We start from the raw sequence: 12,902 nt of genomic DNA on the forward strand, positions 1-12,902 counted from the left end.
AGGGCACAAGTGTCCCTTGCATAACACTTTCTCTTCCTTGCTCAGGCTGTCTAGTGATTATCCTACTATTATACTCTTTCAATACTTGTTTACCAGAGGAGTTTGCAAGATATAAAATAGAAAGCATATAGGACCTGACTAGGGGTTAACACTTAAATCACTCGTTCTGTTTGTTTAGTTTTACTAACTTTCCACTGCTTTGCTAATTGGTATTGGGAAATAAAAATATTGGCCTGGACTGAGAATATGTGTTGGCCTTTAGGTGTTAAATTCTGAAACTGGACTACATCCTGATCATGACTATGTAGTATTTAAGAACTTTTTTTTTTGCAGTCAAGTTGCAGCAGACTTATGTCAACACAATAAGATTTTCAAGGCAAGAGACTTTGGGTAGTTTGCCATTGTCTACCTGTGCATAGCAGCCCTGGTATTTCTTGGTGTTCTCCCATCCAAATACTAACCAGGGTTGACTATACTTAGCTTCAAAGATGTGACAAGATCAGGCCAACCTGAACTATCCAGCTTTGGACAATTGTTGGTATAGAAATCAGATTTTAACTTCCCAATCCCTGTAAGTAGCATTTCATATGACATTTTTGAATTGGTGCTCCATATTTTTGAAAAGTCAATTCGAGTGGTAAGTTCATCCTGCAATAAGAATTTCCATAACAAAATATTCAAGGGATAGATAATAAGAGAAGGTGGTAAAAATAGGGCTTTTAGTTCTTCTGGTATAAGAGAGGCTGTGTGAACAACAGCAGGATTATCATTGCTCTGTGGAACGGAGGGTAGAATTGTAGGAGATTTGAGAATAGTAAGCAAGGATGTAGTGGATGAAACATTTTGAGATTCTTTATCTGCTCTGTCCAGTTTCTGGGTGTTATATTCAGGTTTGGGTTGCTTCTGAGCTGGGGGAAGCTGAGCTCAACAAAAACCCTTTTCAAAAAATGCATGTAATTTTTTGATGGTTGCTTTGTTTTTTACCTCTGTAAAATTGCTGTTTGTAAAATGAATGGTCTTTTCCCTCTGCCCCGCCCCCTTTAAACTTTCTTCTTCCTATTTATTTCTGCTACGGTCATACTGTATTTCTCTTTCAGATGAGACCCCTTTTGCTCTTCCTGTTGCATCTGACCCTCTGATGCATTCTTCTGCAGGCAAGTTATTCCCACCAGCCCCTTCACATTAGAGTATGCTCTTGATCTTTGGAGTATTCCTTCCCCACTAATCATTGCTAGATGTATTTACTAAAAGATGTCAAGGGTCCAAGAATGGCAAATTTTCCTCAATTTTAAAATATTTGTATTGGCTCAAAATTGAACCTTGAACAGTGTCCGTTTTAATATTTAAATCATGTTTGTGAATTCTTGGACCATTCTATATAGGAAAACTTGTAGCTACAATTAACAGCTAAACTGCTTACAATATAGTAGCTTTTGCAGATATAGAAAAGGCTATAATTTTTACTTTATGCTCTATTACTGATTATGCTTTTTATCATAATTGTAGTTACTTTTAGGTGTTTTTACCTGTCTGGTATTTGTCAGTGCAGATACGATACAGCTCATCTCTTAACCATGACAAAGAGATTGGGCCATAGATTTCCTTTCTTCCCAGCATGGAATCCTACTCCCCTTCCTGCTTTAAACATGATTTTTTTATTGCATATGCTCTGGCGCCATTTGTGGCTAGTGCTAAATAGGATTCCTATTGTAACCTGGGTTTGAAGGTGGATTGCAGGTGCTGGTTAGGAAAGAACCTTATGCTAATCATGAGTAGCAGTAGTACCTATGAAACATTAAATGATGGTTAAAGCTGGGCAGAAAGGCCATGCCAGGGAACTGAAGGAGAAGTGCATTAGACTGTTGTCTTTCCCCGACCTCTTAAGCATGGTTGAGAGATCATCCCCAAGATATTTACTTTATATCTGCTTTGAGATCCAGCTTTCAAGCTCGTTCCGAAAACTTGGGTACTTGGCACTGTTTTGATCTGTTTTCTAATAATATTGGATTGCACAAAACATGCTGCTCTTATTCACATTCTCTTACTAACTTAATGTATGCTTTTGCTCCTATCTTTCTAGCACTAAGGGTTGAACTTTGCTATTGTTTTTGGAACCTGTCATTAAAACTTAACTTTCAGACCACTTGCACTCTTGCTAACTTTCCTTTCTGTCTATGGCCACAGACAAAGGTATGGACTCGCAAGAGCAGTCTGGTCGCGTGCGCTCAGATGGCCACGAAGATTTTGCTGCCATGCCTCTTGATGCTACTGCTTCTCTTCCCTCCCTTTCTCCTCTCTCAGCCAATCCTTTTAAAGAGTATACAGCCCTTGAGACAGTGTCTGATGGACTATCAGCAAAAGGCAGTTACAGTCATACTGGGACGGAAGCATTTAAAGCAACTACCAAAAATGCGCGCAATCCATTCCTTGCGGATGAAGATGAAGCAGGCAATATCCCAGAAGTCAAACGTTTTGGAGTCGTGCCCCTATACCAAGAGTCAGAACCATTTTCTTTGTTTCAGCCTAAGGACTCAACAGACAGTAAAGGATGGTCTGACGCTAGCAAATTCTCAGCATACCAGCAGGACTCTTCCCCAGACTCACCTGTTGAATTATTTGCAAAGCACGATAAAGATGCATCTCTTGAAGATGGGAAGTACGATATTGATAGTCGTGGTGAAAAAGCTGCTTTTGTAGACAGCCACTCTGTGAGGGAAGAATACGTGGATTTCAAACCTTTTGAACCGACGTGGACTGGTCATGAAAGCAGCGGTTGGAAAGATGTAGCTAGGAATCAGGTAGATAGCAAATTAGACAGTGGCGTAAATAAATATGGTTTGGATAAGGCAGAGTTTCTGCCTATACGAAAGGACTTTGAAAAAGAGAGTGATAGCAGCAATGAAGACATTTCTTTCCCAAGTACTCCTGAAGCTAGAAAAGAATCTCCGCAAGCTTACATTACTTGTGCCAAGTTTGAATCTGTGACAGTTGAGGGCAATGCAGCCAAGTCTCTAGGAGGGGAACGGGCTTCTCAAAATAAAACAGACGAGAAAAAGATAGCAGAAATGAAGGCCCATTTTGGCACGGAGTCCAGTGCTACCCACACTGAGTCAGCAAGCAGCCAGGGCCAGGCAGTTGTGTCTGATAAAGTGGAGAGTTTGCTCGTTGATGCTGCATCTGTGGCTGAAGGCCTCACTCCGGATTTAGTGCAGGAAGCATATGAAAGTGATTTGCTTGATTCGGGCTGCTCCAAACTTGCTTATGAAACAAAGATTGATTTGGTCCAAATGTCTGAGACCTTGCAAGAACCTTTGAATGTTGGTGTACAGCTCTGCCCCGCCTTTGAAGGAGGACCTGAAGCAACTCCCTCCCCAGTCTTACCAGATATTGTTATGGAGGCCCCACTGAATGCAAGCACTGCTGGATTGGCAGGTCCTGCTGTGTCGCTTGAAAGAGCCCCAGTAGAAACTTCTACTTCTATTGCTGATGACTACGAGAATGTAATGCAGAAGTCTGAGAAGCCTCCTTCCTATCAGGAGGCAATGAATGTACCAGCAACCCTGACACAGATGACCAAGGTTGAAACTCCTTCTAAGGAATCTAACTATAAGAATGGTGCAACTCTAGAAGACTCGGAGACTTCTTATATATCCATCGCATGTGACTTAGTTAAAGAAACAAAAGTCTCTAATGAACCTGCTTCTCCAGCCTTTACAGATTATTCTGCCTTGACAGAATGTGTTTCACAACCTGTGCCTGAGTATTCTGAGCATCTTGAGAAACCATCTGGAAAAAGCAACTTCTTTAGCAGCCAGCCAGAACTTGATCTTGCTCAGAAAAAGAGAGAAGTTGTGAAAGAGAAACCACTTGAAACGACTGCCAAGATCATTACAGATGAAGGTCACGTGGAGAAACGTGAGGATTTGCCATCTTCCCTTAGCAAGCCCTACTTGGAATCCTTCCAGCCTCAACTGGACTCTTCCAAAAATGTCCCTGCAACCTGGTCTCTGGAAGCAGAGGCAGCAGACTTGACTACGAAAGAAGACACTCCTCAGCTACACATGGAAGAACTTGATACTTATTCAGATGATTTCCTCATTTCTAAGGAACCCAGACTTGGAGTCCAAGGTATGGCATCTGCAGAATCCTCTCCAGAGAGTGATGACTTCACTATTCTCTCTTATCAGACTACTAAGTCAATGAAGGGAACTACCCAAACAGATTCATTAAAGGAAAATGGAAGTAAAGAGATCAGTGGTGCCATGAAAGCATCGCTGAGGCAATCTCCTTGCCAAGAGGTAGCCCAGGACCTGTCTTTAAAGGATGTACATGTCAGAGTTGAAGAGCAAGGTCATGTTTTGGAAAAACCCTTTGAGAAACTGGAGGGAGAAGTGTCTGAAGGAATGATGGAGTCCTTGTCACCAGCTGACATTACTCCTTTGCCCATAGAGAGAAAAGTAGTCAGAGTAGGAAAGGAAGCTGAGAGAGGAGTTTCCGTTAAAGAAAAGGAGAAATCTCCCCCTAGATTTTCATCACAGCTGAGTAAACCTTCAGGTAATCTGCTTTCACTTCCTTTGCATTTCACTAACCAAGTTTCCTTCAGCATGCAGTGATTTGTACCTTAAAAATTGCCTCATTGAGTTGAGCTGTGCCTTTCTGTGCCTTCGTTAGCTGAAAAAGTGGCCATTTTGATTTTTCCCCCCTGTCTGCCTGCCATCCTACCATAAATTGCTTGACAAGGAACTTTACCTCGAACACAGAAATATGTGGTGCTGTTTGCTGCCAAACGATCACCAGTGGGCTTTTGTAGAAGCCTTGGAATCCAATGCAGAGTTAGCTTTTGAGGCCAGAGCAATGTTTAGATGCCTTTGCCTTTTGCTAAATTTTCTAAAGGGGCAGCTCATCTGTATGATGTGATTACAGTCCAGTTTGATTTCTTCAGTTTATGGTGCATAGCTCAATGGAAGTATCAGTTCTATATGCAACGGTAGTGAGAAGTCAAGTTCCATGGCAGGAATTATTGAGAAAGGGATTGAAAATGCAGTGTCCAATATGATATGGAGCTATTGTGTAGCGACATTTGGAATACTTTGTGTGACTCTAGTTGTCTTGTGTCCCAAAGCCTACTGCAAAGTCTGAACAGTGTGGAAGGAGCAGGTGGTCCAGGGATTGAGCTATGTTCCTTATGTGGAAATGGCTAAAGTATTTGAAGACATTGAAGTCTGGAGAAAAACATAGATGAATAGATGGTGTAGAGAACGTGGATTAGGAAATCCCCCTTTCCCCAAATATCTATGCTTTGGAATGTATAATCAACTTATGGAATTTGCTGCCACACGGTGAAGAGATGGCTACTAGCCTATGTGTATGGCAAAGGAGTTTAGACAGGTTCATAGTTTGGTCTATCACTCTTTGTTAATTAATCATGATAGCTAAATAGAGCCTCTTTGTTCAGAAGAAGTATGGCCTGAATGTCAGTTGCTGGAGGATGAGCAATTTATGAGTGATATTATTGCCATCATGCCACGCTCCTTTTTTAAAAATTTTTTTAACATTTCTCAATAATAACTGGAAAATGAAATAAAGGCAGAAAGAACAATAGAAAAGACAATGGATCACCTCTTAAATACACCTATAGCCATCAGATTGTCCACGTGAACAGTATTCTGAAATTTCATAAGCAGTTGCTCTGACCTCTCCTCTCACTTCTTCTGCTGCTGAGCTTCTCAGGAACGTCTGCCTCGTCACTGTGGGAATGGAATGTGGAGCTAGATGTCTCTGTAGTAAGATCCAGCAGGGCCGCTTTTAGTTTAGAACATAAGAACATAAGAAGTTTCCTATGCCTGTGTTGGTTTTTGGCCTGTGCTTTTCCTAATGCGGGAATTAAAAGACATTTTATGAATATTTTCAGGGTAACATCCTTTGTTATAGGAGTATTCTAAAAAAAGTTCCTGTGAGCTTAAAAGGAAGTCTGTGTGGGTGTGTAAGGAAGGAATCTCAACTGTGAATAAGTATTGTCAGATCTAAGCAGACTTAAGGAGGCATTAGCTCTTCCAGCAGGGAGCCCAATCCACAGCCCAGGGTGGCTGGGGATGACACTGCTGCTGCATCTGCTGCCACCTCAAGAGGGCTTTCTGGAGGTGCAATGAGACAAAAAGTACCCCCACACACCACCCCCAAAATCCTTCCATAGCACTAAATGGACTTATGCCTCCCAAAAGGAAGGTAAATACCATCACCCGGCCTCCATGGGTACGGAGGGGAAGGGGGTGGATTTGCCGCCATCTGTTGTGTTGCCATCTGTTTTATTATTGGAATGTTTTTATTGGTTTTATATATGGGATTTTATGCTGTTTTATTGTGTTGTGCGCCGCCCTGAGTCCTTTGGGGGAGGCAGCATAAATATAAATAAATAAGTCAGAGCCCTGTGCCACAGCGTATCTGTCTGTAAAACCAGGGTGGAAGCCAACTAATGTCAGCTCCACCCCTGGGAATGTCCCGCCCCCCTGCACCAGAGTCCAATTGGACACCAGTGCAGTTCCGTGGTAGCCCTGACCATTGGACTTCACCACTGTGGAACTGAGGGGCGGCCAGCTGCCGATGCCTCCCCCCCTCCGCTAGCAGGGGTACCCCTTAACACCAGTGGAGGAGGCAATGCATTGGCACACCACACCCCAAAGCTGTTTCAGGACCCTCCCCCCCCACCCCGGTGGATTGGCTTGTTACCATTGTATGGTCACATTAGATCCACAAAGTTTATGTGATTCACCTATCTGCTCCCCCCCCCCCCCACACACACCTTCTCCCTGCTCTGTGTCACAGATAGTGTGTTAACTTTTGGTATGGTTTGTGTGCTCATGTGCAATATTACCAAGAAACAGTAATATGGTCTGGCGGCAGGTTGCACATTGTCAAGATGATGGTTTCTGGCTGGCTGTCAGAGCGGGGCTGGCCAGAGCAAACTAATTGTGCTTGGTAACATGAAAATCTGTTAAACATAAAATTAAGGCAGATTACCCAATAAATAGAGAAATCAAAGGTCTTTTCATAGTTTTTCATATCATCCTTCAGTTGGATGCTGTTCAAGACTCTGTTGTCAGAATCACTTGCCTCTTGTCACTCAAACTAAATGCTATCCCTCTGCGGGCTTACGGTTCCCTTCAGTTGCCAGTGTAAGCCATTTGTCTTTAGAAACCAATTCTGCATGGCCTTGAGTGCCCCTCCTTTCATCGCCCTCCTCTCTTAGCTGCGTGACTCTACCATCCTAAACTGTTCAAAGGCTTCTTAAGTAACTCCAGCATGGTGTGGATGATTCTAATCTGGAGAACTGGGTTTGATCAGATGATTCTAATCGGAGAACCGGGTTTGATTCCCCACTCCTCCACTTGAGCGGCAGAGGCTTATCTGGTGAACCAGATGTGTTTCTGCACTCCTACATTCCTGCTGGGTGACCTTGGACTAGTCAAGAGTTCTCTCTGAACTCTCTCAGCCCAACCTACCTCACAAGGTGTCTGTTGTGGGGAGAAGAAGGGAAAGGAGCTTGTAAGCCACCTTGAGTCTCCTTATAGGAGAGAATACATGCAAACTTTTCTTCTATCTTTCTGCACCTTGTACTTGGTGGTCATTTCCAGAACACCTACATGATACCACCTTTTCACTTTCTTCAATTGCCATCTTTTCAGTGAAGCCTTTGGCTCAGGCCTGAGTCCTTACTGGGCCACATATTAACTATATTTGTATATACTGATATATTGATTCTTGCCCCCTCCTTGCCTGAGCATCCCTTGCAAACTCTTTGGGGGAGGGTCTATGTTTTTGCTTGCTTACTTAGTAAAGCACCATGCACGCTGAGGGAGAGATCTGAACAGCTTCCCTACCACAGGCATTAAACTGGTCTGATGGGGTCTGCTTGGAACTTCTATAGAAGACCTGCTAAATTAAAGAGGAGAGGTTACTTTCTGTGCTTCTGCTGTACTTTTAGCCTCTTGTTTGCAGCTGTCTGCTTAGACAATAAATAAGAAGAGTTGATTCCAAGAGATTTTGGAAAAGCTACAGTGCAAAGTTTCCAGATTTAGTTGAGAACGCAAAACTTAACCCTTTGGAAACCTAGTAGTCTTCTACAGCCCTTCCAATCTGCAGCAGAAATGGCTTGTGTAAGCAATCCTGAGTTCTCTCCCTGGTGATGCTTCTGGGCAAGATTTTGTTCTTTTACTGCATCGAATTGTTCAGCACATTCCAGTTGTATGACTGTCTACTGCAGAACACTATGGCCTTTGTTGGAAGACTCCTGTGAATTATGTATAAGCCTCTGACTTTGCGGAAAACTACTTCTGGCTCAGATGCAGCCTTTTTTTTCCGCCTTGATGTGGGTTACCTCTGAGTACTGCTTATAGTGCTGACTTTTTTAACATATGGTTTCTGTGTAATTGTGATAAAAAAGCAAGTTTCGATTCTGTGGCTTATATAAAGGTATTTTACTGTGTCACAAACTTCTGCCTTTTCATAATGTCTCTCATTTTATACTTTACTGAAGAGCTTGTATGTTAAATATCAGTAGACACAAATCTTTATTTTTCCCTGATGCCCATGCTATAACTTCTCCCTTTGCAGATCCTTTGATATTTAGTACAGCAGTGCTGTTAGTCTGTACAACACTTCTAGTGTGCTAAGTACTTTCGAATTCTTGGTTTTTCTCCATCCCTCTGAGAATACCAGTGAGGTGTGTGTTTTAATTTCAAAATTGTTAAATGGTTAAAACCCAATAATTTAACTACAGAATCCAGAGGTTATAGGAGAAAACCAAATATATTATCTCTAATTAAAAGGAGCAATATGTTTAAAATTAAACCACCTCTAACTGATTATCTCTGTTTGGCAGTCTTCCATTTTCTCTTGACTTTCATTGGATAGCTGTAAAAATAACACCAATAAAATCTACAAAGATATTGTTGTCATACGACAGGAAATAAACTTAAAGAAACAATATATGTTGGTCAAGCTGACCTTAAAATTCCTACGATAAACAATCTGATTGTCCCAGCTGTACTGGGTAACTTGAACAGACTCAAACTTGAACAGATCTGGACTCTTAAATGCAGACAAATATGAAGCATTTCTTTTACATCACAATTACACAGGTTCTTTTAGACCTGCAATAATCTGTGTTGTAGAACAGAGCTGGCTGCAGTTTTAATAGACATCTTTTAACACTTCGCTTATTTTAGGGACACCGGAAGGCAAGAGTACATTTTGTAGAATTGCTTCACGTTGAGTCAGTGTTGTGATTCATCTAGCACAGATGTTAGTTAGCTATGACTAGTCTTGCACTCAGGTCCTAAGAAGCAAAGGATTCCCGCAGCCTTGTACCTCCTTTGGAGATGCTGAGAATTAGCAAAATGCTTGTCATGACCTATGGGAACTGTATGTTTGTAGGTGTGCTTCCTCCCTCCCTCCCAAGATCTGGATAGGGTGAGGGCCTTCTGAAAACATTCCAAAATGTAGACCTTTATGTATTCTGTTTTTATGGTCTATCTGTACCCAACATGTTGAGTGTTTTATGAATATCTCTTTTATGCAGATGAATATTGTGTTGATGCTATTTTTATGCTCTTGACTTTTTGAATGGCTTGTTTTTAAGATTTGTTTTATTGTTGTTAATACTTACATTATTGTTTTTGTGACTGTATTGTATTTTTAGTTGGTGTGAGCCGGTCTCTATAGAGGAGGCATATAGATTTTCTACATAATAAAGCAAAGATCCATTTTGTCAGGGATCAGGGGCCATTCAGATGTTTTTGGGGAGACTGCAAATATGACATCTAGTTGTTTTTTAATCCATATCCAGTGTCTCAATTTAAAAAAGTATTTGAGACAGCTTATGAATGTTAAAAACAACATATTAAACTGTCTAATACACACCAGTTACGAAAGCGAGAGCCCATCTCTTTGTTTGTTCCCCCCACCCCAACTGCTGTCCTAAGTTAGAGTTGCCAACTTCCTGGTGCAGCCTACAGATCAGTCATAATAGCAGGATGCCTCCAGACTAGGGATCCTTTCCCGTGGATAAAATTGAATTTTTTTGGAGAGTGGACTCTGTAGCATTTTACCTGCTGAAGTCCCTCCCAGACTTCACCTCCCGCATCTCTAGGAATTTCCTAACATAGAATTGGCAAGCCTAGTTGTGCTTCCTCCGGACATGAAGGTTTCACTTAGTTATTATGGCTGATCGTTGATAACTTTGGAAAAGGATACATCTCTCTGAGGCAGCTCTCATTATAAATTGCGCTTTGAATTGTGTAAGTTAATACACTTCTGGTTAATACTTGTAGGCCTGCTTCTAGCCCAAATGCTTTACCCATCTTTGGCGTTCAGCTTTCCTACATTTCATAATTGGTTTTCAGACCTTTGAGGAAAAAGCAGTGATAAAGGGGGGAAAAATTGCTGCTTCATGTAGGAATTGCTCTGAAGACAAGCCGTCTTCTTTTCCATACAAGAAGTGTCAGCCAGTCACATTTGTTTCAGTCCCAATGTATAATTTAGACCCTGCTTAATTAATATTTTAAAGCAGTGTTAAGTAGGTTCTAGGAAGAAAAGCATTAATATGTGCCTTAGGAGGGCTGCTTTACAAAGCTAGTTTGTATTGTTCCGTGGAAACCTCAGCTCTGTGATCAAAATAAATTATACTTGCTTTGCGTGGTGTTCTGGTGCTTGCGTGGTCATTGTGAAGCCTCTACTAAAACTTCGTGGAATTGGGAGGGTTTGTATACATGGCTTGGGGTGTGAGGGAAAGCCCTCTGCTATCTGGAGGAGGTACATGAGGTATGGGCAATGTGACTGAAGGTCAAAGGGAGACAGTGATCTCTGTAGGGCGATAGACACTCTGCATCTGAACACTGAGGGCTTTTGCTGCTACCATGTGCATTCTTTCAAGTAGATCTCCATTAAGTATATGTGGGGTCAGGACACTGAAAATGCTTTAAAAGATCCCTAGATCTCCATGAGGCTTTTGAAGGAGTCAGGCGAAAGTGTCTTCATTTCCAGTCACTGCTAGCAGCGACTAATGTGCTCAAGATGCATTTTAGTGGTGTGAATTTTTCTAGTATTGGCAGTTGTGGTCATTCCATCAATGATGGACATCCATGCTTCATCAAATGCAGACAGAAGAAAGGGCTGTTTGTGTCTCCTTCTGTTGGATCACTACTACAACTTCTTCTGCCGCACCCAGGCCTAAAATTCCTTGTTTAGGAAGGTCGGTCTTTCCTGCAACTGGTGTGAGGTGTTCCTTGCATTTTCTAGTTGGTAGCTAGTCAGTGATCAATATATAGACCTTAGCTATTTTTGTCTAGATTTTGTGGTAAGTAAATACTGCAAGCTAATTCCTAATGACTGGAGGATCTTGGTTGTTCTCCTATCGTTGAGGAATTCTTTCCCTTCTGAAATCTGCTCTGTATGTCTTTGGAAACGGTGCTGCAAATTCTTTGGGGATTTTCCCCCCCATTATCCTGTATGTCCTCCGTGGAACTAAAAACTGTTTGCCCTGGTTGACTTTTCTTTTTAATTGTTTAAGTTAGAATGGTATTTTTGGTGATCTTTTTGAAGAGCAGGGTACAAATTCCTAAGTACTTTTTCTAATAGGTCAAAAATTGTGTTGGAGGACAAACTCTACTGCCATGACACTATCAGATAAGCATTCAGATAGTACAGCTGTAGGGGCAGCGTCTAGTTCACTAGCTGTTGTTGTTGCATATTTGCAAGTAAAATGTTTTTACTGGCCAACTAGTTCATATGTACCAGTGCTGTCCATTGCTTATAAGATAAAATGAATCACAAGTCTCTCTCTCTGTTTGCCAGTCATTCTCTGCTGGTCGGTGAATCACTTGATTTAGTTCTGCCGTTTTCTGTGCACAAAAAAAAATGGTTTAGATTTTGCTGTATTGTAATTCTGATTTATCATACCTTCCACAGAAAGCTTATAGTACTTTCTTTTTATAAGGTGTCCAATATATCTGCAACTATAGTCTAATACAGGGGTCAGCAATTTTTTTTCTAATTGAAGAGCCAACCTTCACCAATGTTCAAAGCAGATGTCAACAAAAAGCTGTGGAAAAGAACTCATTTGCATTTTAACGCTATTGATAATTGGCATTTTGATCAATAATCCATAAAGTTTCCACAGCAGTAACACTCAGTTATTCAGAGTCTTTCATTAGGAAGCAGCACACATGAGGTCTCATAGGAAGCCATAAAGATTCACAGAAGCACTTTGTGTGACAGTTTTAGTGCACTGGCGAATATATGTGTGTGGCTGGCTTTTGGGTCAGTCACCATGGTGTACCTTTTATAATTTCTCTTTTTGTGAAACATTTCTAGGAAGACCTTTTGTCCTCCCTCCCCCCCCCCGCATCTTTTCCTCCTATTCCTTCACATACTAGTTATTCTAACACCCAATCTAACCCTCCAAAATATTTCATTTTCTTCTTAAAAGGGATGTAGTTAGTTCTGTGTTGAGCTGCATAGGCTGCATACCCTTAGCCCAAGACCTCTCAATCAGAATGGTGCCAAAAAATAGTGGGTTTGGTGCCACCTTGTGTTCATAAATTGAAAAATCACCTACATCATTTTTTCAGGCCTGCAAAGTACAACCTTTGTAGTATCAAATATTCAGCTTACTAAAAATCTTAAACATATTATTAAATACCCATCTATATATTTGGACAGTGTGGAAAAGTCTGTATTTTAAGGAATATTTTAAAATGTCACATATTTTGATTACAACCTTATCTCAGATAATCAGTATTCTTTCCCGTTTGGGCAACCTGTGTAGAATACTTGATTTTAAGAATTTGGAAGATAGCTTCTTTGACTTACTGAAATTGCACAAAAGCAGATCTTGAAAAGTTTCT

The 12,902-nt window shown here is 41.2% G+C and overlaps 1 protein-coding gene across 4 annotated transcripts in view; it reads left to right on the plus strand.

Annotated features, from left to right (window-relative positions):
- RTN4 (reticulon 4) overlaps window positions 1-12,902 on the plus strand; it is a 57,877-nt gene that overhangs the window by 15,962 nt on the left and 29,013 nt on the right. Inside the window, exons 2-3 of one of the 4 annotated variants that reach the window (XM_048518510.1) lie at window positions 1,098-1,154; window positions 2,185-4,554. The exons of 1 other annotated variant lie outside the window; for it this stretch is intronic. In XM_048518510.1, coding sequence (XP_048374467.1) covers window positions 1,098-1,154; window positions 2,185-4,554 — 2,427 coding nt within the window. The remainder of the gene's footprint in view (window positions 1-1,097; window positions 1,155-2,184; window positions 4,555-12,902) is intronic. 2 more of the 4 variants (XM_048518519.1, XM_048518528.1) reach the window with 2 other exon arrangements.

Source organism: Sphaerodactylus townsendi, linkage group LG01 (genome assembly GCF_021028975.2).
Source record: "Sphaerodactylus townsendi isolate TG3544 linkage group LG01, MPM_Stown_v2.3, whole genome shotgun sequence".
Classification (NCBI taxonomy): domain Eukaryota; kingdom Metazoa; phylum Chordata; class Lepidosauria; order Squamata; family Sphaerodactylidae; genus Sphaerodactylus; species Sphaerodactylus townsendi.